We start from the raw sequence: 24,277 nt of genomic DNA, 5'->3' as shown, positions 1-24,277 counted from the left end.
GCATCACACTCTCCAGTTCCATCCACGTTGCTACAAAAGGCCATATTTCATTTTTTCTCATTGCCACGTAGTATTCCATTGTCTATATAAACCACAATTTCTTTATCCATTCATCAGTTGATGGACATTTAGGCTCTTTCCATAATTTGGCTATTGTTGAGAGTGCTGCTATGAACATTGGGGTACAAGTGCCCCTATGCATCAGTACTCCTGTGTCCCTTGGATAAATTCCTAGCAGTGCTATTGCTGGGTCATAGGGTAGGTCTATTTTTAATTTTCTGAGGAACCTCCACACTGCTTTCCAGAGCGGCTGCACCAATTTGCATTCCCACCAACAGTGCAAGAGGGTTCCCGTTTCTCCACATCCTCTCCAGCATCTATAGTCTCCCAATTTGTTCATTTTGGCCACTCTGACTGGCGTGAGGTGATACCTGAGTGTGGTTTTGATTTGTATTTCCCTGATAAGGAGCGACGCTGAACATCTTTTCAGGTGCCTGTTGGCCATCCGGATGTCTTCTTTAGAGAAGTGTCTATTCATGTTTTCTGCCCATTTCTTCACTGGGTTATTTGCTTTTCGGGTGTGGAGTTTGGTGAGCTCTTGATAGATTTTGGATACTAGCCCTTTGTCCGATATGTCATTTGCAAATATCTTTTCCCATTCCGTTGGTTGCCTTTTAGTTTTGTTGGTTGTTTCCTTTGCTGTGCAGAAGCTTTTTATCTTCATAAGGTCCCAGTAATTCACTTTTGCTTTTAATTCCCTTGCCTTTGGGGATGTGTCGAGTAAGAGATTGCTACGGCTGAGGTCAGAGAGGTCTTTTCCTGCTTTCTCCTCTAAGGTTTTGATGGTTTCCTGTCTCACATTCAGGTCCTTTATCCATTTTGAGTTTCTTTTTGTGAATGGTGTGAGAAAGTGGTCTAGTTTCAACCTTCTGCATGTTGCTGTCCAGTTCTCCCAGCACCATTTGTTAAAGAGACTGTCTTTTTTCCATTGGATGTTCTTTCCTGCTTTGTCAAAGATGAGTTGGCCATACGTTTGTGGGTCTAGTTCTGGGGTTTCTATTCTATTCCATTGGTGTATGTGTCTGTTTTTGTGCCAATACCATGCTGTCTTGATGATGACAGCTTTGTAGTAGAGGCTAAAGTCTGGGATTGTGATGCCTCCTGCTTTGGTCTTCTTCAAAATTACTTTGGTTATTCGGGGCCTTTTGTGGTTCCATATGAATTTTAGGATTGCTTGTTCTAGTTTTGAGAAGAATGCTGGTGCAATTTTGATTGGGATTGCATTGAATGTGTAGATAGCTTTGGGTAGTATTGACATTTTGACAATATTTATTCTTCCAATCCATGAGCAGGGAATGTCTTTCCATTTCTTTAAATCTTCTTCAATTACCTTCATAAGCTTTCTATAGTTTTCAGCATACAGATCCTTTACATCTTTGGTTAGATTTATTCCTAGGTATTTTATGCTTCTTGGTGCAATTGTGAATGGGATCAGTTTCTTTATTTGTCTTTCTGTTGCTTCATTGTTAGTGTATAAGAATGCAACTGATTTCTGTACATTGATTTTGTATCCTGCAACTTTGCTGAATTCATTAAATTATTTATCTTTAAATAAACATTTTTTTTTAATTTTTTTTTTCAACGTTTTTTTTATTTATTTTGGGACAGAGAGAGACAGAGCTTGAACGGGGGAGGGGCAGAGAGAGAGGGAGACACAGAATCGGAAACAGGCTCCAGGCTCCGAGCCATCAGCCCAGAGCCCGACGCGGGGCTCGAACTCACGGACCGCGAGATCGTGACCTGGCTGTAGTCGGACGCTTAACCGACTGCGCCACCCAGGCACCCCTAAATAAACATTTTTAAAGATATTGTTCATTAATGGGCACCGGCCTTCAATTTAAAAAAAGAAAAGTGGTGGGGGAGAAAGAGAAGAAGGAGAAAAGTAAGGTGGAGAAGGAGAGGAGGAAGAAAGAAAAGGAGAAAAAATTTGGAAACTACGCAAACAAAATTAATATGCTTCAGCGAACATTTGTGATTGCAGACCCAGTACTTAGAATTTTTACGAATTCTAAGTCCGATAATTCTCACAAAACCCTAAGAGGTAAGCTCTGTTAAATATCGCCATCTGATGGGTGAGAAAAACAAGGATTAGAACAGTAGGTAAGGTCGGGCGTCTGAGTGGCTCAGTCGGTTAAGCTTCAGCTCAGGCCATGATCTCATGGTTCATGGGTTCGAGCCCCGCGTGGGGCTCTGTGCTGACAGCCCAGAGCCTGGAGCCTGCTTTGGATCCTGTGTCTCTGTCTTTCCCTGCCCCTCCCCCACTCGTGCTCTGTCTCTCTTTTTTTGTCCCTCTCTCTCTCTAAATAAATAAACATTAAAAAATTTTTTTAAAAAAAGAACGATAGGTAAGCTCCCCAAAGGCAGGCAGGCAGTGCAGGGAGCTGGGAGGCAAGACCCAGTAACCTGAGCAGAGTGTGGACACAGCTGTCCATGTCGTGTCCTGGGGTCCGTGCCGGTCGGAAGGTTAACATACTACATAACTTCTGGGCCCAAGTACTTTAAGTAAATGTGGAAGAATGCATGCCATCAGAGGAGGCCAGAATTGTTGAGATTTCAGTAGCTTTGCCCAGCACACGTCTTCTGTCTTCAGCCCATTCTGATTTTGACATTTCCCAAGTACGTGGAGTAGTGAAAGACAAAAAACCCACCTGTTAAATATGAAAGGCCAGACAGCTTTGGGCCTTCATTTAAAAAAAAAAAAAAGATAAACAGGGCGCCTGGGTGGCTCAGTGGATTGAGCGTCCGACCTCAGCTCAGGTCATGATCTCACAGTTCTTGGGTTCAAGCCCCACATCGGACTCTGTGCTGTCAGTGCAGAGCCTGCTTCAGATCCTCTGTTCCCCTCTCTCTGCCTCTCCCCAACTCACGCGTGCTGTCTCTCTCTCTCTCTCAAAAATAAATTAACATTTAAAAAACAAATTTAAAAAAAGGTACACAAAAAAATTTTTTAATTTAAAAAAGATAAATGGGGGTGCCTGGGTGGCTCAGTCGGTTGAGCATCCGACTTCGGGTCAGGTCATGATCTCGCAGTTCATGAGTTCAAGCCCTGTGTCAGACTCTGTGCTGACAGCTCAGAGCCTGGAGCCTACTTCCGATTCTGTGTCTTCCTCCCTCTCTGCTCCTCCCCCTTGCTTGTGCTCGTTGTCTCCCTCGCTCTCTGTCTCTCAAAAATAAATAAATAGACATTTAAAAAGATAAACAAAAGGATGGGGCCCCTGAGTGGCTCCGTCGTTTAGGCGGCTGACTTTGGCTCAGGTCATGATCTCACGGTTGGTGAGTTCGAGCCCTGCATCGGGCTCTGTGCTGACAACTTGGAGCCTAGACCCTGCTTTGGAATCTGTGACTCCCCCTCCCTCTCTGTCCCCTCCCCAGCTCATTCTCTGTCTCTGTCTCTCAAAAAATAAATAAACGTTAAAAAAAATTTTTTTTAAAGATAAACAAAAGGAAAAGGTAACTTTATTATAAGATACATTGTTTGATGAGTTTAATGTCGTTATTATTTTTCTAAGTAAACTAGTAATCTTAGCGGATCTTTTTCCATCTGTTTAATCTGCTGCAGGATGAACAATTGCTGATTAGTGCTACAGAGGCCGAGGCTTTTCTGTGGGGCTTAGATCACGCAGCTGCGGATTTTGTGGCAGTCAGACCTGCAGATTATGAAAGTGCCCACGTCCGACTACAGATGGAAAAAGAACTCCTGTTCGTGCCCAGCAGGCTGACAGGTACCTGTTCTTTTTGCCTTCTTGCTCAGCGTGGGCATCTTCGTTTTCCTTCAGATGAAATATGGCTGGTGTCTGAGGACACCCAATTTCTAATCTGAGTTAGTAATCAAGAAATACCTTTTGGGGCCCCCTGGATCGCTTGATCAGTTAAGCATCCGACTCTGGGTTTCGGCTCAGGTCATGATCTCACAGTTTCGTAGCTTGAAGCCCCACATTGGCCCCAAGCTGACAGCAGAGAGCCTGCCTGGGATTCTCTGTCTCCCTCTCTCTCTCCCTCTCTCTCCCTCTCTGCCCCTCCCCCACTTGCACTATCTCTGTCTCTCTCAAAATAAAAAAATAAACTTTAAAAACAAAAAGAAGAAATGCCTTCAGGTGAAACTAAAATAAAGAACATGAGAAAATGCCCATTGAACAAACACTCACTGATAGACCAGCAAAAGAAATACCAGGATGTTGTGGGGGTCCCCGCATCAAATCAGCAACCTGTGCTGGGGACGGAGAACATGTGAGACTCCGAGATTCTGAGATTCGGGCTGTGAGAAGGAAACTCTCTCTGCTTCATCCTCTACCCACTCAAACTTTCTAGAACACTTCTGTGACCAGACATGTGTGGGTTTCTTCCCACACCGACCAACTCTCCAACACCAGCTGGATATCCTATAGCTTACTACCTGTCTGGGGCTAACGCAGACCCCACAAATAAGGGCTCGGCCCCACAAGACTCCTGTCTACCTCAGACACCAGCCTCAAGTAGTGGGTCCCCACGTTACCCACACTTCTGCTCGATTTCACCACAAATTGGGGGCTCCGTGACCCCCTCCTCAGGTTTGGTCATTTGCTGTACCAGTGCATAGTAGTCAGAGAAATACTTCTACTTGCTGGTTGATCATGTAAGAAAGGATATGAGAGAGCACACACGTGAAGAGATTCACAGGGCAAGGCACGAGGGGAGGGACACGGAGCTTCCATGCACCTCCGCACATTCGCCAACCAGGCAGCTCTTCAGACCCCTTCACTTAGGACTTCTATGGAGGCTTCTTACATAGACACGATCATTGTAGACCAAATCACTGCCATTAATGAAATCTGTAGTCCCTCTCCTCTCCCAGAGGTGGGATGGAGGGCACGGTTGCTGAAAGTCCCAACCTTCTACTCACAAGCCTGCCCGCCAGACCAGCCTGAGACTCTCCAGGAGCCCCCAGCCACCAGGCTTGTCACTGTCATGCAAATGGATGCTATCACGTGAGCGATTCTGAGGGAGCTGCAAAGCAGGTTGGCTGAGGTTCCTCACCTCAGGGAGGTGGAGGTCGGGAATGGTTAAGGATGCTGGAGCCATGACCACTGGATTAACTCCTAGTGACTGCCCCTGGCTGAGTTTCTGGCCTGGGCTTCCCTTTGCTCTTTTCTCACCTGGAATTTTCTTTCCTCCTGAGAGTGCCTGAGGGACCTCCCCAGTTACTTAACTGGTAGTTCACACTTAAAATGGCAGGGCGGGGGTGCCTAGGTGGCGCAGTCGTTTGAGCGTCCCACTGCGGTTCAGATCATGATTTCGCAGTTTGTGAGTTCAAGCCTCACGTCAGGCTCTGTGCTGACAGCTCGGAGCCTGAAGCCTGCTTTGGATTCTGTCTGTCTGTCTGTCTGTCTCTCTCTCTCTCTCTCTCTCTCTCTCTTTGCCCCTCCACTGCTTGTGCTTTCCCTCTCTCTCACAAAAATAAGTAAATAAATATTTTTTAAAAATTAAAATGGCATGGCACAAAAACAGGCACTCAGATCAATGGAACAGAATAAAGAACCCAGAAATGGACCCACAAACGTATGGCCAACTAATCTGTGACAAAGCAAGAAAGAATATCCAATGGAATAAAGACAGTCTCTTTAGCAAGTGATGCTGGGAAAACTGGACAGTGACATGCAGAAGAATGAACTGGGACCACTTTTTTACACCCTACACAAAAATAAACTCAAAATTGATAAAAGACCTCAATGTAAGACAGGAAGCCATCAAAATCATCGAGAAGAAAGCAGGAAAAAACCTCTTTGACCTGGGCCACAGCAATTCCTCACTCACTCAACACGTCTCCAGAGACAAGGGGAAAAAAAGTAAAAATGAACTATAGGGATCTCATCCCCAAAATAAAAAGCTTCTACACAGAGAAGGAAACAATCAGCAAAACTAAAAGGCAACTCACAGAATGGGAGAAGATATTTGCAAATGACGTATCAGATAAAGGATTAGTATCCAAAATCTATAAAGAACTTATCAAACTCAACACCCAGAAAACAATGCAGTGAAGAAATGGGCAAAAGACATGAATAGACACTTCTCCCAAGAAGACATCCAGATGGCCAACCGACACATGAAAAAATGCTCAACATCACTCATCATCAGGGAAAAACAAATCAAAACCACAATGAGATACCACCTCACACCTGTCAGAATGGCTAACATTAACAACTCAGGCAACAATAGATGTTGGTGAGGATGCGGAGAAAGAGGATCTCTTTTGCATTGTTGGTGGAAATGCAAGCTGGTGCAGCCACTCTGGAAAACAGTATGGAGGTTCCTCAAAAAACTAAAAATAGAACTACCCTACGACCCAGCAATAGCACTACTAGGCATTTATGCAAGGGATACTGGTGGGCTGTTTCGAAGGGGCACGTGCACCCCCATGTTTATAGCAGCACTATCGACGGTAGCCAAAGTATGGAAAGAGCCCAAATGTCCATCGATGGATGAGTGGATAAAGATGATGTGGTATATATGTACAATGGAGTATTACTCAGCAATCAAAAAGGATGAAATCTTGCCATTTGCAACTACGTGGATGGAACTGGAGGGTATTATGTTAAGCGAAATTAGTCAGAGAAAGACAAATATATGACTTCACTCATATGATGACTTTAAAAGACAAAACAGATGAACATAAGGGAAGGGAAGCAAAAATATAAAAACAGGGAGGGGGACAAAACAGAAGAGACTCATAAATATGGAGAACAAACAGAGGGTTACTGGAGGGTTGTGGGAGGAGGGATGGGCTAAATGGGTAAGAGGCATTAAGGAATCTACTCCTGAAAACGTTGTTGCACTATATGCCAACTAACTTGGAGGTAAATTTTAAAAATAAAAAATAAATTTAATTTAATTTAATTTAATTTAATTTAATTTAATTTAAATAAAATAAAATAAATAAATTGAAAAGAAAAGAAAAGAAAAGAAAAGAAAAGAAAAGAAAAGAAAAGAAAAGAAAAGAAAAAAGGCAGGGTGGTTTGAGAACCTCTTGAGACTGAAAAGGGGGTCCTGCCCTTACCTTACCTGGAAGCTAGCTTTCTTTTCAGTTGTCATGTCCTGAGTTCCAATTAAAAGCCCAGCCGAAGATAAATTGTTGTTTAATTTTGATAGTTAATTTTGAATCACGTGTGTTCAATGTATTTGTTGGACATGACGCAGGGTGGGGGTGGGGGGGTGTGCTGCCTGGGTGGCTCAGTCGGTTAAGCGATCGACTTTGGCTCGGGCCATGATCTCACGGTTCATGAGTTTGCGCCTGGAGTCTAGCTCTGTGCTGACAGCTTAGAGCCTGGATCCTGCTTCGGGTTCTGTGTCTCTGTCTCTGTCTGTTCCTCCTCCGCCTGCACTGTCTCTCTCTCTCTCTCTCTCTCTCTCTCTCTCTCTCTCAAATAAAGATTTAAAAAAAAAATAATAAGCAGCTGGGAAACGTGCCCAAAGTTGACACCTTTGCCATAATAGTAACAGTGAATGCATCCTGTGCTCTCCCGCCAACAGGCACCTGTCTAAGCACTTGCTGTGTATCCACAAATCTGCTCCCACACCAGGGCTAGAGAAGTCGTCTCTTTCATTTTACAGATGAAAAAGCAGAAGCCCAGAGAAGTTAGGGAACTAGTCCAAGACCTTGAATCTAGTGACGTGAGGGAGGCAGGTTTCTGAGCGGGGTGGCCAGCTGCAGAGGCCACACGTCTGGCACAGTGCGTCCTGATGCCCTTTGGGGGAGTGGAGAAATGCATTTGCGGCAACCTCAGCCAAGGAGGAACTTCCTCACCTGCGTCTGTGTGCAGGGGACTCTCACTTCCAGGCCTGTCGCTGGAGCCCCCTTGGTTGGGAGTGGAGGTTTCACCCCAGGGGCCCGCTCAGACAAGGGGTGGGGGGGGTTGCTCGTGGAAGAGGCCTAAGCTGTCCCGGCTGCACGGGGGTCCTGCTCTGAGCGGGGATCCAATCACAGATCCTTCTCCCACTCGCGCTGGCCCACGGGGGGGGCCCTGTGAGGAGGTGACCCTGGCCTAGCCAACAGGAGTCGGGGAGCCACACAGCCCCAGCTCCTCCTCCGCAAGGTATGACCATGAGCGAGCTCCTCTATTCCGGGGTGCCTCGCCTGAAGTCAGCAGGAAACGAGATGCTCCTATGAAATGACCCTGGATGTTTAGTTTTCCTTTGAGCACTGAGGAATGACATGAGTGAATTACCTGTGCTGTGACCAGCACATAGCAGGAGATCAGAAATAATAGTAATTTCTGTTACTGGTGCTGTCATTCTTGTCACTGTTTGGAGAACAGTTGCCAAAGTCGAGTGTGTTAGCCAATGTCAAGGCTTCTACTTACACGTATTTTTAATCTCTTCCTTCCCTGATCTAATTCTGTAAGTATGATCATGCGTACACAACATATAGGCATATGCAGGGTGGGCGAGTGCTCAAAAACGTTCCCTTGAAAAGAGTTGAAGACCCCTGAGATTAGTAATGGGCCCCCGTCTAGCCATGTGAGGGGTGGGGAACAGAAAAAAGGTTACAACAGTGGTTTGCCCCAGGTTTTCTAAAGACTCCGAGGTAGGTTCTTCCAGAACTACTGGCATTGGTTGCTTTTTTGCGGGGGAGTTTGGGAAGCAGAGTATCCAAATGGCCACACACAGGAGAATTGGCAGATTCGAGGATTTGGCGAGGTTTAGAGTGAGGTAATTATAAACAAAAGTGATTCTCCACCTTTCCTCTTAGCTCCCAAATTGGCTCCGGGCCCTCACAAATCCACCATCTTTTCTCATTTCTCCTCTGGCCTACTCTGCCCAAGCAGGCCCAGGGATCTTTCTAGAACTGAGAATCTGCTCGGTCACTCCCCAAGTAGAGCCTTCGGTGACCCACCCCCCTGGCCAGAACCCACTGCTGCTGGTGGCCTGAGAGGCCCTCCCTCCACCCTACTGCCCTTCACTGCTCACCACCCACTCAGTGCCCGCCCTGTGTTCCTCCTCCTCCCCTGTTCCCTGGGACACTCACACCCCCAGGTCCCCATCCCCAGCTCCTTCCTTCTCAACCCTCAAGTGCAAATGCATCACCTCCGGAGAAAATCCTCCCTTGCTGCTCTGTTTCAAGTTTGTCTCCTTTTTTAAACTTCTTAACTTACAAAGCATTTTCTCATACTTTACCTCATTTCATTCTCCCAAGAACCTTGTGAGTAGATACTCTCATCCCTTTTGTACGGAAGGAAAGAGTTCAAAGAAGGGCCCGGCCCAGGTTCTTTCCACCAGTGAGCGATGAAGCAGGTCCTCCGATTTGAATACTGCCGTCCCCGTGCTTTGCCACACTGGTGAGTTAGGTGTGGACTTATTTCATGATTCTGCAACGTGATATTACGGGTGAACACATTCCTCTTTTCCCTGGTTCTGCTTCTAGAAGTTAACATGGAGCATTTGCGGCTTCCAAGAATCTAAATGAAATCTCCAGTGGTTGTTTGAAGTCACCAAATTGCAGCTGCAAATGTTTAGGCTGGCACCAATGTTGCTTTTATTTGCTTCTGACCTATCTAGTGCCTACGTATAAAAAGCTTCCCGAGAACGTACAGCCCAGATATCTGGAAGACGAAGGCCTGTACATCGGCACAAGACCGGACGTGCCTCGCACCTGTCAGAACATCATGGAGAACAGGTTGCTGACACAGGAACCTGTAAGCACGCAGCCAGTGTCTCCCCCCCGCTCCCCCCCCCCCCGCCATCCTCCCTGTCCCCCGGTGGGCAACTCTTGGAGCTGCTTCTTCCTGTGGGGACAGTCACATCATGCTCATTTCCTCCTGCCTGTAGATAGTGGTTCAATATTTTTATTTGTCTCTCAGTACGTTTGGCGATCCTCAAACCGCACAACCTCTCCCCCCGCTTAAAACCCATCTTCCGTTGGCTGGGCTCGGGATTCTTCTGCTGAGTCAGATGTCCACAACCCTCACGCAATTCACAGAAATGTTTAATCATCCACGGATAGAAGGTTCTCTGTTGTTTTGCTCCTATGGTTTTTTCCTTCAATTTTTCATGCATAGAAAATACATTTTTTCTGAAGCACCCCTGTAAGCTTTTTGTTAACGCTTTTTTGGAGGGGAGTGAGGACTATATCTTAATTGTGGGGGGTGTTAGTGACGACTCAGTTGCTAATGGAAACGAGGCTTTTATTTTTTTTATTTAAAAATTTTTTTATGTTTATTTTTGAGAGAGACAGAGAAAGAGAGAGTGTGTGAGCAGGGGAGGGGCAGAGAGAGAGGAAGACACAGAATCCGAAGCAGGCTCCAGGCTCTGAGGTGTCAGCACAGAGCCTGACGCAGGGCTTGAACCCACGAACCACAAGATCGTGACCTGAGCCAAAGTTGACACTGAACCAACCAAGCCACCCAGGCGCCCCAGAAATGAGGCTTTTAAAGATCTATTGGGACAGGGGAAGGTGCATGAAATGTGTGTGTCAACCCAGAATTTTCTTGCAAGTGTTGTTTCTTTTGTAAACCATTTTCTGTCCAGTTAGAAGAAGACGTTGGGACGTCTGGGTGGCTCAGTCAGGTAGGCGTCCGACTTTGGCTCAGGTCATGATCTCACAGTCCGTGGGTTTGAGCCCCGTGTCGGGGTCTGTGCTGACAGCTCAGAGCCTGGAGCCTGCTTCGGATTCTGTGTCCCCCTCTCTCTCTGCCCCTCCTCCGTTCTCTCTTTCTCTTTCTCTCTCAAAAATAAATAAACATTTTTTTTAAATATTAAAAAAAAAAAAAGAATAAAATGTTGTCCATCCCTCTGCTTAACCTGCAGGGAAGAAGGTGGTTCGGAGACGATGGGCGAATTGTAGCACTGCCAAACCCCATCAAGCCATTTCCTTCAAGACCACCGGTGTTGACACAGGAGCAAGACTTCAGGGCAGAACTTGAAACATTGTATAAAAAGGTAAGCCCACCTCCCCCTTTTTTAAAAAAAGTTTATTTATTTGGAGAGAGAGAGAGAGAGGGCAAGCCCACACGGGGGAGGGGCAAAAAGAGAGAGAGACAGAACCCCAAGCAGGCTCCGCACTGTCAGCTCAGAGCCCAACGCGGGACTCGATCTCACGAATCCGTGAGATCACAATCTGAGTCGAGATAAGAGTTGGACTCTTAACCGACTGAGCCACCCAGGCGCCTCCACCTCCCCATTTTTAATGCATGAATGTGCTTGAAAGTGCTTTGTTCTTTGGATAGCCTGGAGTGCTAAGTTCATAACATTGTACTTTGGTTGTTTAAGTTTCTCTATGTCACACATAAGAACAAGCCTACTATGCTCACCTACTTGCTTCTCAAACAAGGAATGAGCTCCCAGGTAGGAATGGCTAAGTCAGTGACTTTATCTGCATATCCAGGTTAGCTGGCTTTATTTTTCTTCCTTTTTCTCTGCCATCTCACATATGCTGCAGGATTATTTCCCATTCATTGTCTCTTTATTATATAACTGGAGATTTTCTATCCTTGCAAATCCTTTCTACTGTGTTTTCTTAAGGCCAGGTAGCAAACAGCTTGACTTGAGTCCTGGCACTGACATTCACAGGGCAAACTTGGCCCTTAATTTCTCTGGGTCACAATCTCTTCATCTGTAGGATGGACCTAATAACAGTATCTGCCTCTAAGATGGTTGTGCAGATTTGTTGAGACAGTACATTCGAGTGCTTGGATCAGAGCTCAGTAAGTGCTGGCTAGTGTTAAACAGACAGAGTTGCCTGCCTACGTGTTTAATTATATTACTCTTGCTTTCCTGAACTGCTGAGCAAAGATCACCACCTTCAGAAACCCATGTAGTTTTGGGGCACCTGGTGGCTCGGTTGGTTGGGCGTCCGACTTTGGCTCAGTTAATGATCTCGCAGTCCATGAGTTCAAGCCCCACATCAGGCCCTGCACTGACAGCTCAGAGCCTGGAGCCTGCTTCAGAGTCTGTCTCCCTCTTTCTCTGCCCCTCCCCTGCTCACACTCTGTCTCTCTCTCAAAAATAAAATAAAAACATTAAAAAAAAAAAAAAAAGAAACCCATGTAATTTTATGTTTGTAATATTTCACCATGGATACAGTGAAACAGAATGAGGGGATTTAATGATCATTCTGTAAAGCAAGACATGGGTGCAAGTCAGGGCATCTGAACTGCCCTACTAACAACTACTTCATGACTTTGGGAGGGTCCCATTTCCTTAATTAAAAAATAGGAATAATAATAGTCCTCTCTACCTCAGAGGATCATTGTGAGTATTAAGATAATGTAACTGTATGCCATTTTAAAAATTTTTTAACATTTATTTATTTTTAAGAGAGCATGAGTGGGGGAAGGGCAGAGAGGGAGACACAGAATCTGAAGCAGACTCCAGGTTCTGACCTGTCAGCAAAGAGCCCAATGCAGGGTTCAAACCCACGAACTACAAGATCATAACTTGCCCCGAAGTCGGACGCTCAACAGACTGAGCCATCCAGGTGCCCCTGCCCTTTATTTAAAATTACGAATTTCTGGGACACGTGGGTGGCTCATTCAGTTAAGCGTCTGACTCTTGATTTTGGCTCAGGTCATGATCTCAGTTTGTGAGTTCAAGCCCTGCGTTGAGCCCTGCACCGACAGCTCTGAGCCTGCTTGGGATTCTCTCTCTCCCTCTTTGTCTGCCCCACGCCTCCTCTCTCTCTCGCTAAAAAAATAAATAAATCAACATTTTCTAAAAACAAAAACAAAATGTGAACTTCTATAAAATATTGTTGTTATTACAGACAAGTTTTAATGAGTGGCTACTTTGTGCCCAAATGTGATCATGGGAGTAGATTTGCAAAACAAGCACAAACCCAAGTCACTGTCCATGAGGGATTTGTCATCTGTTTGTTTCCACGCCAGATCTGTGACCTAATTAGTGATCGAGATAGTCTTCCCCTTGGGCACATATCCAGCAATATGTCAGTCTCCCTTCACTGTTCCATCCATTTCAGCAGGACACATTGATATAATGAGACTCTATGGGTCACAATGAGAAAATAGAAGAGTAAATACCACGGAGGGTGGGGTATTAGGGGAGCCAATTAATCTTACCTGTCTGCTTTAGAAGTTGTCAGCTAGCTGGGAAGCTGGGAATGGCACGGGGTCAGAGAGGGATGCAGGCATCAGTCGCACTATGGGAACAGCCGGACAGCAGAATGCCATGGGAACCCAAGACCGGATGGGCTTCCTATTCCGTCTCCCATGAATTAGGTCCTCTCCTGGACACGAGCCTGGTGAGTTCACCACGGGGACGGCTGAGGAGAACCCACGAGGCCAGTAAGCAGGCTTTCGGGAAAGAGCTAAGAAGGGGCAGCAGAGAACCCAGACCAATGACTCGAGCTCCAGCTGGCCCTCTAGTCACATTCTTCCTTCTCTCTGGGGAAGAAGCCATGAGGATGGACAGTGGGGAGAAGCAAGGTGGCTTCTTCCCCATGCCTGTGAGATGGGAGATCTTCCCATCTTGTGTGCAGAAATGGGGAAGTTGGGAAAGAGAATAGTTCCACTAAGAGGGGGTTGAGCATCCAGCATCACAGGAGCCAAAGAAGTTAGAGAAGGGAGACATCCAAAGGGACTGGAGGCTCCCAAGGTCATTTCTTAGAGGGTCAGTCTCCCTTCACTGTTCCATCCATTTCAGCAAAGTTACATGGCAAAGTATGAAGGATATGTTGGAGTGTGTGAGAAGGTGGCAGAAGGCTTTAAATTAGAGGGAGGAGATATTATACCCCCTCTCTGATCCCCCATTACACGTTACCTGCTAAGTTCGCTGTTGAATTGTATACCTCGTTCTTTTTTTGGAGTGTCATTGTGGAAACTTCCAGTGATTCAAAACATCATGCATTTCTTTCTGGATTGGTATTTTCACAATTTTATTTACTTCCTAACTTTTGCCTTTTCCTACATTTATTCAGATCTGTCCAATGCCAAAACCCGTTCTTCCACTGTTCCATGTCACAGGCTTGCCTTTAAGAACAAACGTTAAATGCGCATGGTCTATATTTTTAGCCCTCCATCCAAACATACCTTCCATCTGGGAGTTTTGACATGATGCGCGAGCAGAGAAGGAGATGAACGGGCAGAAATGGCTTCATTGACAGGTTATTAATGCATCTTCTCTCTCTTCCCCCACTCCCCTGAAAGTGACTCAAGGGCAAAGACGGGGTTTTCTTCTTCTTTTAGCCCTAGCACTGAGCAGGAGGCTGGCACGCAGGGACACCTCAAAGTACAAATTGAATATTATTAAAATGATTCAGCTGAGCTGAATGTGTCTAGAAGAGACCCCCCTCCTTATTCCTCTCCTCAGCTGTCTCTCCTGCAGAACAGTGGCTTCCCTGGGGTCTGGCTTAACCCTGGCATCCAAGTGATGGAAAACCAAGTCAGTGTGCCAACTGGGAATTGGCAATTCTTGGGGCCATTAATGGAGCCTTGGTGAATTTATGCCTCAGAGCTCTTAGGCTCGATGCTGACCCAGCAGGACTGACCAAATTCATCCCCCATTAGTATTTGGTAAAAATGTAATATTCTACTGTTCCTAATTTAAGACCTCTGTTAGAGACCATTAAATATAGATTAATACTAGGGGTGCCTGGGTGGCTCAGTCCGTTGAGCGTCTGACCCTGGATTTCGGCTCAGGTCAGGAACTCACAGTTTGTGAGATTGAGCCCTGTGTCAGGCTCTGCGCTGACAATGTGGAGTCTGCCTGGGATTCTCTCCTCTCTCTCCCCCTCCCCTGCTTGCATGCACTTGTGTGTGCAAGTTCGGATTCTCTCCCTCTCTCTCTCAAAATAAATAAATGTAAAAAATAGATTAATACTCAATAAATAAATAACATAGAGAAATACAAAAAGAGATCCGATATTGTGCAAAGAACAAAATTAAACTTCAAATGAGCAAGAATGCAATCGAATACCTCTTAAGAAGGAACTGTTCCAAAACTTCAAAAATAAAAATGCCAAGAGTACATTGCACATATGGCATAAACAATATAAAATGCAGTTTGCCTAATCCTGATTGCAAAGTAGGGTTTGGGTTGTTGGAAGCATCCCAACAGCCTCCCTCCTTCCTCCCTCCTTCCTCCCTTCCTCACTTCCTCCCTCCCTCCCTTCCTCCCTTCCATCTTTGCTTCCTTCCCTCCTACCTTCCCTCTTTTATTTTTAATTTTTCCATCCTTAAGTGAAAGTCCACTATATTCTCAGTTGTCCTAAACTCAGGGAGTACAGAGGTAGCAACATTCAAACAAGGCCTTAGCGAGACTGCCCCTAGCATGGGGTATGGGTTAACAGAAATGTCACGTGTTAGAGATTCTGTGAGGGGTGCCTGGCTGGCTCAGTTGGAGGAGTATGCAACTCTTGACCTCAGGGTTGTGAGTTTGAGCCCCATGTTGGCCACAGAGTTTACTTAAAAAAAATAAATAAGTAAAAGGTTCTGGGATTTGAAGTTGGCATGACATTCCTGAAGGACATTTGTGTAGGAGCCTCCCCTTTGCAAAACTGCTTACCATTTTGAGGCCTTTACCGTGATTCCAACCTCCTTGTTAATTACCACTTGAGAAGATTAGCACTTTCCCCTCTACCATCCTCACCAATGTTTCCCAGACCATTGGTCACCTACTAGGCTCTAAACTCTGCATTCACCAACACTCTTCGGTTGCAAATGACAGAAGCTAATGCAAAACTAACTTAAGCAAAGGGAGAACTTGGTGGCCCACATAACTGGGAAGGATCTGGAGATAAATCAGAAAATGAAAGGAGGAGATTTAGGAACCAGGATCTCAGGGGCTGAGACCAGGGGCTCCATGATGGCAGTCTCACTCTCCACCTCTCTTTTCTCTGGTTCTCCTTGAATGTTGATTGGTTTCACTCCCTCCTATTGTAGGCAGGCCAGAATTCTCCATGTGTTAGGAGGCATGACCCTTGATAATCTAAGCATAACAACTCTAAGGGAAAGGGTCTTATCTTTTCCTCCAAGATTCATATTATCAATACTAAGGACAAACTGGTCAGTTGTAAGTGGGACCTGTGACCCCCACCTCATGCCCAGAAGATGGGAATGAGAAAGCTTTCCAGGAAGACCAGAACAATGGGTACAGAATCTCCTGCAGGTTCTGGGCTGGATTCAGACTCTGTTCCTCTTATTTCTCAGGGCAAATATAGAAACTTGTATGTTAATCCCACCAATGATTATTGTTTTTCCATACAACTTCTAAATTTCTTTCTCCGTTGGCATTCATCTCCACACACACTGAGAACATTGGCAGATAATCCATTTGCATCACCCTTGATAGTTTTGGTTTTTGGTTTTCAAATGAAAAGGGAAGAATCAAATCAATTTCAAAATTAAAATACTATGCCCTACAAATATTGTTTATTCTTAGAAGAAATTGTTTCTGCTGTTTTCGGATAGTTCTCAGTATGTGGGAAAAGAAAAATATAGCAAAAAGGAAGACGTGGAACCAGGAGTCTTTCCCCTTAATAGGAAGAGAGTTGGGGTCTTTTGAGTAGTTAGCTCAGTGACTACCAGTAGTCTTAGAAGTTTTTTTTTTTTTTTTTTATGTGGTTGAGCTGAGCCTAAGGCAGAGACCATCAGCAATCATTTGAACACGGGCTAATGGAGATTTGGGGAGGGACAAATGAAGTACAATGACTTAGGTCACACTTCAAGCAATGCTACCCACATACCAAGAAGAGTACAAGATGGAACCCGAAAGCCACACCTGAGTGATCTCATAACCCTGGAACCCTTTGGCAAGGGGAAGGACAAAACAAGAACCAGCAAGAGCAAAGCAATTAGAGATGAATTTTCTATTAGGTCTGTGGAATGATGTTTACTTGTACATGTCTTTGTGAAACAGAAATTTTTTTAATTAATCCCGGTGATCATAAGACACATATTGGCCACATGCAGATTAAAAACTTCTAAGACAAATGCAAGTTATAATTGAGTACTTTCACCTGAACGAAAGAGAAAAGAATTATGCCTCTATTGGTGCAGTCTAAAGTGTAAGGACATTAATGATCAGAACCAGGGCTTTTATAAGGCACAAAATATGAACCCAACAGGCATGGTCTCCCCTCCCTATAAACCCAAATGGAGACTCAACTCAGCATATTCTGGAAGGTACTGAGATATAGTCAATCCATTCCTACTTAAGCCTACCATTTGTAAACACATCGTAATTTTATAAGAACATTTTTTTAAGTAAACTTCACTCCCAGTTTGGAGCCCAACAAGGGGTTTGAACTCATGACGCTGAGATCAAGAGCTTAACCACCCAAGTGGCCCAAAAGGACACTTTTTTTTAAGCAAAAAAAAATCTGTCGATCTTCTCATCAGAGACAGACTAAATGTTATTTTACAGGAGAAAACGTTATTTTATTAAAATAAATAAGGATACAAAACATGAGTAGTCTACTAATCTGGGGAGGGGTGGGAAATATGAAATTGAATGGCTGAAAAGAAATAAACTCATATATTCTTACTTGTGGATCTTGGTGCACCTGTTGTCCCACTGCACATCACAGCATCACTATCCAATAAGTGCTTTAACTGTGGTCCCCCCACACTCTGCTCTCTTTGACAGGCGGTAAAATATGTCCACAGAAGTCAGCACATGATTGGGTCTGGAGACTCCCCGGGAAATTTCCAACTGGACATTGATATTTCAGGGTTAATCTTCACTCATCATCCCTGTTTCAGCCGCGAGCATGTTTTGGCAGCCAAGCTGGCCCAGTTATATGACCAGTACCTGGCAAGACACCAGAGAAACAAGGCAAAATTTCTTACTGACAAGGTACACTCTTCCATTCTTACTGTTGAATTGGTTCTTCTGATGAGCCCAAGCAACAAAGACACTTTCCTGCAGCAAACTTTCTTGTGCCCCTTTCACATGCTCCCTTGGCCTAGGATGTATGATAGAGTGTTCTACCTACAGGCAAAAGGAGGGATTTGGCAATGTACATTTAATGTGTGAAAATTCGGTGGCACACAGTTGGCTTAAAGAGAAAAGTTTGTGCCAACAGTGCAAGTAACCTGACCTCCCAGGAGCGGGCATTAAATGGAAGATATGTGGCTGTGTCTTGCTTGTGTGACCTCAGATGCTGAGACCGTTCATGGCTTGGGCACCTCTCTGTTCTTAGAGACATTCTCATTTTCTCATGAACTTTCCCATAACATGGTACCCAAACACAAGTCAGTTGTTTCAAATGATGCTCAAAGATATGGATCTCTGGCATTTACATGGGCTTTTCTTGCTTAATTTTGACCATGGGCAACTTTCCTCCCATGCCTTGGCTTCAAACCTACTGCCCAAATAAGAGGTAACTCCACCATACCTCCTTTTATGAGTCTATGATTTTATGATCGGTTCACAAAAATATCACTATATGTCCAGGACCCAGAAAGGTCCGCTTTTAACCTTGAAAGAAATCTTATTTTTGAGACACACACATAAAAGTGACACTTGTCATGAGCAATTTGATTATCTGGGCTACAGAACAGGGATGGACATACACTGTTCTTTATTATTCCTTTTCTTTTTTAAGAATAGAAGAAACAGGGGCTCCTGGGTGGCTCAGTCAGTTGAACATCTGACTTCGGCTCAGGTCATGACCCAGGTTAGTGGGTTCAAGCCCCACGTCAGGTTCTTTGCTGACAGTCAGAGCCTGGAGCCTGCTTCGGATTCTGTGTCTACCTCTCTCTCTGCCCCTCCCCTGTTCACGCACTGTCTCTGTCTCTCTCAAATATAAATAAATGTTAAAAATTTTTTAAAAAGAATAGAATAAATAGCTCTCTGTCAGAGTTCATTTTGGTGAAAGTGTGGGAACAGCTGGATGCCTGAACACCCATTCACAGACTTGTTGGCATCATTTTGCCCTACAGAAGTGGGTGGTTTGGGGCATGTAATTTGCAGTAGGCAGTAGAGTTTCTAACTCAAAACTTTTATCCATTTTTTTAAGCTCCAAGCTCTAAGAAATGCTGTTCAGACAGGACTTAACCCAGAAAAAACTCATAAGTCTCTTGACACGACCCAAAAAACTATCAATGAGTATAAATCTGAAATTCGGTGAGTATAAGTCTGTCGTTATAACTTCTACTTTTTCTTCCCTTGTTAGATGCATACTTGTTGAAAGCTTTTTTTTTTTTTTTCGGTTTTTCTGAATGCACTGAATACATGAGACATTGAGCCAAATGAAATAATGAGATATATCCATCATATTAACCCCAAATTTGAAATCCAGTAAAAGAATGAAGATGTGGATATTGTGACTCACACACTCCACTGATGTAAATGAACATTGCTACAGCCACCACTTTAGAGAGGAGCCCGACCACACGCTAGCAAAGTGTGGAAAGTGCCCACAAGCTGGGACGCAGAAATTCGGGATTTCATAGCATCGTTTACAAAAGTAAGGAACTAAGAATAACCCTATACCAGAACGAACACGTCTGGTATAGTCTTCCACTGAACATCTACACCACAGTTAAACTGACTTAGATCTCTGTGTACCAATACGGATAAAACAACGTTGAATGAAAACATCCAGGTGTTAGGAGGAGACTCGCCGTGTGATATGGCTCATGAACCCTAAAGAATACCCAACACAACGCTTGTCTGTTGTAGGCACACACGTGTGTGGTACACTCAGACAGAAAAGACACAGGTGCTGGCTGCTTCCTCTAGGGAGGGAGAGAAGGGAATGAAACTCAAGAGGTCTTCACCTGTAACTATGACATTTTGGCCAAAAACAAATGGCCCTGAGTAAATATATCGAAATGTGAACAAGTGTCCCAATTATTTATGACATATATTTTTCTATTTGGGGGCATTTTTCATAATTAAAATTCAAAAATTAAAGCCTGATTGTTGCCAAACAAGAAGGAAATACAGAATGTAGAAGGTGACTATCTTCTGGAGTCCCATCTATCGGGGAAAATCACGATAACAGATTTCTGCTAGTTCTTCCACCTGTACATACACATGTATATACTCACGCACACATACACGGATGTGTTTATGTGTTTGTATTTTGTTTAAGGAACCATTGCATTTACCATCTCACAACTTGTTTTCTATGCAAAATGAATCTCAGACCTTTTCTTATTGCAGGACATCTAGGTCCGTATCATTATTTAAAGGCTGACATTATATAGATGCTATGTCCCCTGTTGAGAGGCATTTGTACTGGTCCTATTTTTTATGCTGAAACTGTGCTCTAATTGACATTCCTGTGTGTATATATATTTAGGTACCTGTACATTTCCACGGGGTAAATTCTTAGAACAGGAATTAATAAATCCAGGACTTTAAATGCATACTTTTCTTTTTACAACCGAGACTTCAGTTAGTTCTTCCAGCAAAGTGGAAATTAGTGACGTTGAGATATTGTCATTGTAAATGCATGAAGAGTATATTTTAAAACAAAACTTCTTGGGGCACCTGGGTGGCTCGGTCAGTTAAGCATTTGACTCTTGATTTCAGCTCAGGTCATGATTTCACGGTTAATGAGTTCTGCTTTGTCAGAGCCTACTTGAGATTGTCTCTCTCTCTCTCTGCCCCTCCCCTGCTCGCATTCTCTCTCCCTCTCAAAGTAAATAAACTTTAAAAAAATAAAATGAAATGAAAATTCTTATTTATGCTAAAACAAAAAAAACCCAGCTGGCAGCCTCTTTGTGAAGATAATTTTTGTTTTCGCATACATTGGGTAAGAAAAGGGACAAAAAGCTGTTCTGAATACAGAAGTGGTTTTCTATGGACTTGTATTTATTAATCAGCATTTGGAAGCTGGCAGAACGGTGTGTAAGGTGCACAGACCCGTGGGTGGCAGAGCCAGTGTGGTCTTTCTGCTGCCCGTGGGGATGAACAGCTCTGCGGTTCAGCATTTCTGGCCCCGTGAAAGAGTGGGTTTTAGTCTTTTACTGATGTTTAACTATTGCTGAAACCGGTTCAAAGCAGACGGCCTGTTCCCACATGTCCCCTCAAGCGGGCCCGTGTGCGGCTGCTGACCTGACCAGAGGCCGGGTGAGCCCCTGCCGGGCATCGGCCGAGTCAACAGCCAGCACAGCTCCACAGCGAGCATTTTCCATCATTTTCCATCTTCTTTTCTGTAAATGGCATCACGACCGCGTTGCTGGCCCTCTGAGCTGCAACCGGCTGGATGAGGAAGGAAGCACCTTGTGGGTGCAAGACAGGGAGATATTGTATTTCACTCTCCCTACTGGCTCTTAACCCTCAGACCTACTCAGACTTGAACATGTAAAAATTCTGCCACCCTAGAGCCCCATCTGGCTACGCCTTTCTGTGTTTCCCTTCACAGCCAAACTTGTGGCAAACATGAACCAATCTTTCTGCTCAGCTCCCTCCCATCCTGTTCACTGGAACCCGTCCTCATTCACCCACCCGCTTTTCCTCTGAGGCGATCTGGCCACGGTCCCTAGGGACCTCCGTCTTGCCAAGCCCCTCCTGCTACCTGGCCTCTTGACAGCGAGGGGCCTTGTCACCAGAGGGGCCTCTTGTGATGTATTTCTTCCCCTCCCCTCCCTAAGCCACCCTCTCTTGGATGTCCGCACCCCTCTCCTTCCGCCTGTCCTTCCCACCATCCTGTCTCTATCATCCTTCTCTGCCCAGCTTCTGAATGTTCTAAGTCCCTCACAGGGTGTTTCTTTTTCTTTTCTTTATTAATCTGCATTTCCTCCTGAGAGGAATCCAGTCCCGTGGTTGGAAAGATCATCCAGAGAGGCCAGTGAACTCCCAGAGTTTCACCTCAGGGCTGACACCCTCATCCACACTCCGGACCCCATCTTTACCAAGTTTCAGAAAAGTGTTACCTGACTCCCCGGGCAAAACTGCCTTTGCCTTTTCCTCCAGAACCCTGACCACAACTGGTCGTTAAATATTCTTTTGTGATGCTTTGCTTCTGTAGCTCAGATGTCAAATTTTTCTTGCTAAGAGTTCATTTTTAGCATTTCTGAGAAACTATTTTGTCAGGTACTAAAAAAAGAAATAGGAAATATGTCAGAAAGCCTCAACGTGTCCTAGAACTCAGTAAGATAATTTTATACCGCGGTTTTTAAAAAGAAGGCCGGGGAGGTAGCAGCTAAGGGCACAAGAACACAGACCACTTGATAGTGACAGGTAACACTTGGCGGACCACTTACCAGATGTCGGGCACGGTTCTAGCATTAACACTCCTCTCAACAACCCTGTGAAGTAGATTCCGTGAGCACCCCTAGCTTACAGATGAGGCAGGGAGAAGTTAAGTTGTTTGCTAGGCCAGCTCACAGATGAGAGACCCAGGGTCTCAACCTACAGAGTCAGGTTCCAACATCTGTGCCCTTAACCACATGCTTCACTGCTTCCCAAGAAGAATGTTTCTTAGTTCATTGCTTTCTTGTTTCTGTGAGGTCTTCAGAGAATCCCGAATCTTGGCCACCCAACCACTAACTGGCTGTCATCTTCTGCCATCTTCTTTTTCCGGAGCCAGCAGTTGAATGACTGGGAACCTAGACCTCTGTGCTTCTCTGTACCATCTCCACAGACTGGGTCATCACAAGTGCAACCTCCAGACTCAGGTCTTCCTTCTGGAGGTCAGGAGGTGCTAATTCATGAGACCCTGCCTCCATGGTTTTCTACAGCACTCTCTTAGGCTGTAGAATCTCACCTTGTATGTTGTAGTCATTTATCTATGTATCTGATTCCTGAGCTAAGTTGTAAATTCCTTGAGGACAAAGACACTTCCAGTCTTAGACATTCTGAATCACCTAGAATGACACCTGCTACTTGCTCAAGAAAAGAAAAATTATCTAGTTAACTAATTGATTAATAGCATAATAGAGTACATTTGGGTTCTGGATTTGACTATCATTCATAGAGAGGGCTGAAAGTAAGGGGTTGAATAATTCCCAAGCACTTTAAATAATGGGAATAAAAATGAAAACATTTCCAACTGATGCCTCTTCAAATCAAGCTAAAAATATTGTTAATCTAGTTAGCACTGAAAACCCACCAAGGCAGGCAGCGAGCAACATTAGAACTTGTGATTTGTGTTAACAAAGACAGATTTTAATGTTTGTTGTTAACGGGGACAGTAACATTTTCCTATGTCTACAATAATTTAGTCCATGAGAACTGAGTTTACTGGGCCTCTTATTTTTATAACTTCAAAGGTGGCTGTTTGTTTAAGGGTACATAGTATTATTAATAACAAGTTCAGAAGGTGATTTAGTTTAAATGACTTCAGGTTCACCTAGAGAAAACAAAATCAAATAACCTCTTGAAACAGATTGGCATCCTATTGTCTTCAAATTTCCACTCATATTTTTGGATTTCTAGTACTTAAGAAGTATTATAGGTATCAGATTAAATATCCAGTCGCTACAGCATTATTAATTTCCTTTTTAATTTACACACCTACCTGAATAACTTTTTAATATATATCAACATGTTCAATCTTCTAGGCAAACAAGAAAACTGCGTGACGCTGAACAAGAAAAAGATCGAATGTTGCTTAAAACCATCATCAAAGTTTGGAAGGAGATGAAATCCCTTCGAGAATTTCAGAGGTTTACAAATACACCCTTGAAACTTGTTTTGAGAAAGTAAGCTTTTTTCAAAGATTGTTTTATTGAGAAAATGTGTAAAACATGGGTACAGTTTGAAAAGTAATTACAAATAGGATCGCCTGGGTGGCTCAGTCAGTTGAGGGTCCAACTCTTGATTTCAGCTCAGGTCATGGTCTCACCGTCATGGGATCGAGCCCCGCGTTGGGCTCTGTGCTGAGTGCTGAACATGGAGCCTGCTTAAGATTCTCTTTCTCCCTCTCCTTCTGCCCCTCCGCTGCTCACACCCTCATGCTCTCTCTCTTAAAAAAATTTTTTTGAATAAAGAATGACAAGTAAATGACAATATGACCACTCCCCAGGTAAAGAAATAGGACATTACATGCACCTGAGCAGCCCCTATGTTCTTAACCCTGCCTCCTTCCCCCTTCATCCCAGAAGTTACCATTTTCCAGACTTTTATGATTAGCATTTCCTTGTTTTTATTTCTAGGTTTTCCATCTACCTGTAATTCCTAAAAATATGTAGTTTAATATCACCTGTATTTGATGTATCCACAAATGAGAGTAGATTGTATGTACTCTTTGTAGTGTGTTCTTTAATACTGCATGAGATTCACCTACTTTATAGCTATAGTTGATTTGTTCATTTGCTTTATATTCATTATATGAATA

General features: G+C 44.2%; 1 protein-coding gene across 12 annotated transcripts in view; it reads left to right on the top strand.

The window, feature by feature from the left end:
• CC2D2A (coiled-coil and C2 domain containing 2A) overlaps positions 1-24,277 on the top strand; it is a 148,706-nt gene that overhangs the window by 48,982 nt on the left and 75,447 nt on the right. For all 12 annotated transcript variants that reach the window (XM_040487614.1, XM_040487639.1, XM_040487652.1 and 9 more), the window contains 6 exons: positions 3,620-3,782; positions 9,589-9,725; positions 10,837-10,968; positions 17,629-17,838; positions 19,004-19,110; positions 23,502-23,642. In XM_040487614.1, the coding sequence (XP_040343548.1) occupies positions 3,620-3,782; positions 9,589-9,725; positions 10,837-10,968; positions 17,629-17,838; positions 19,004-19,110; positions 23,502-23,642 (890 nt within the window). The remainder of the gene's footprint in view (positions 1-3,619; positions 3,783-9,588; positions 9,726-10,836; positions 10,969-17,628; positions 17,839-19,003; positions 19,111-23,501; positions 23,643-24,277) is intronic.

This window comes from Herpailurus yagouaroundi, unplaced genomic scaffold, assembly GCF_014898765.1.
Source record: "Herpailurus yagouaroundi ecotype Mexico unplaced genomic scaffold, PumYag 28, whole genome shotgun sequence".
In the NCBI taxonomy this organism is placed as follows: Eukaryota; Metazoa; Chordata; class Mammalia; order Carnivora; family Felidae; genus Herpailurus; species Herpailurus yagouaroundi.
This window is presented reverse-complemented; position numbering and strand designations above follow the sequence as displayed.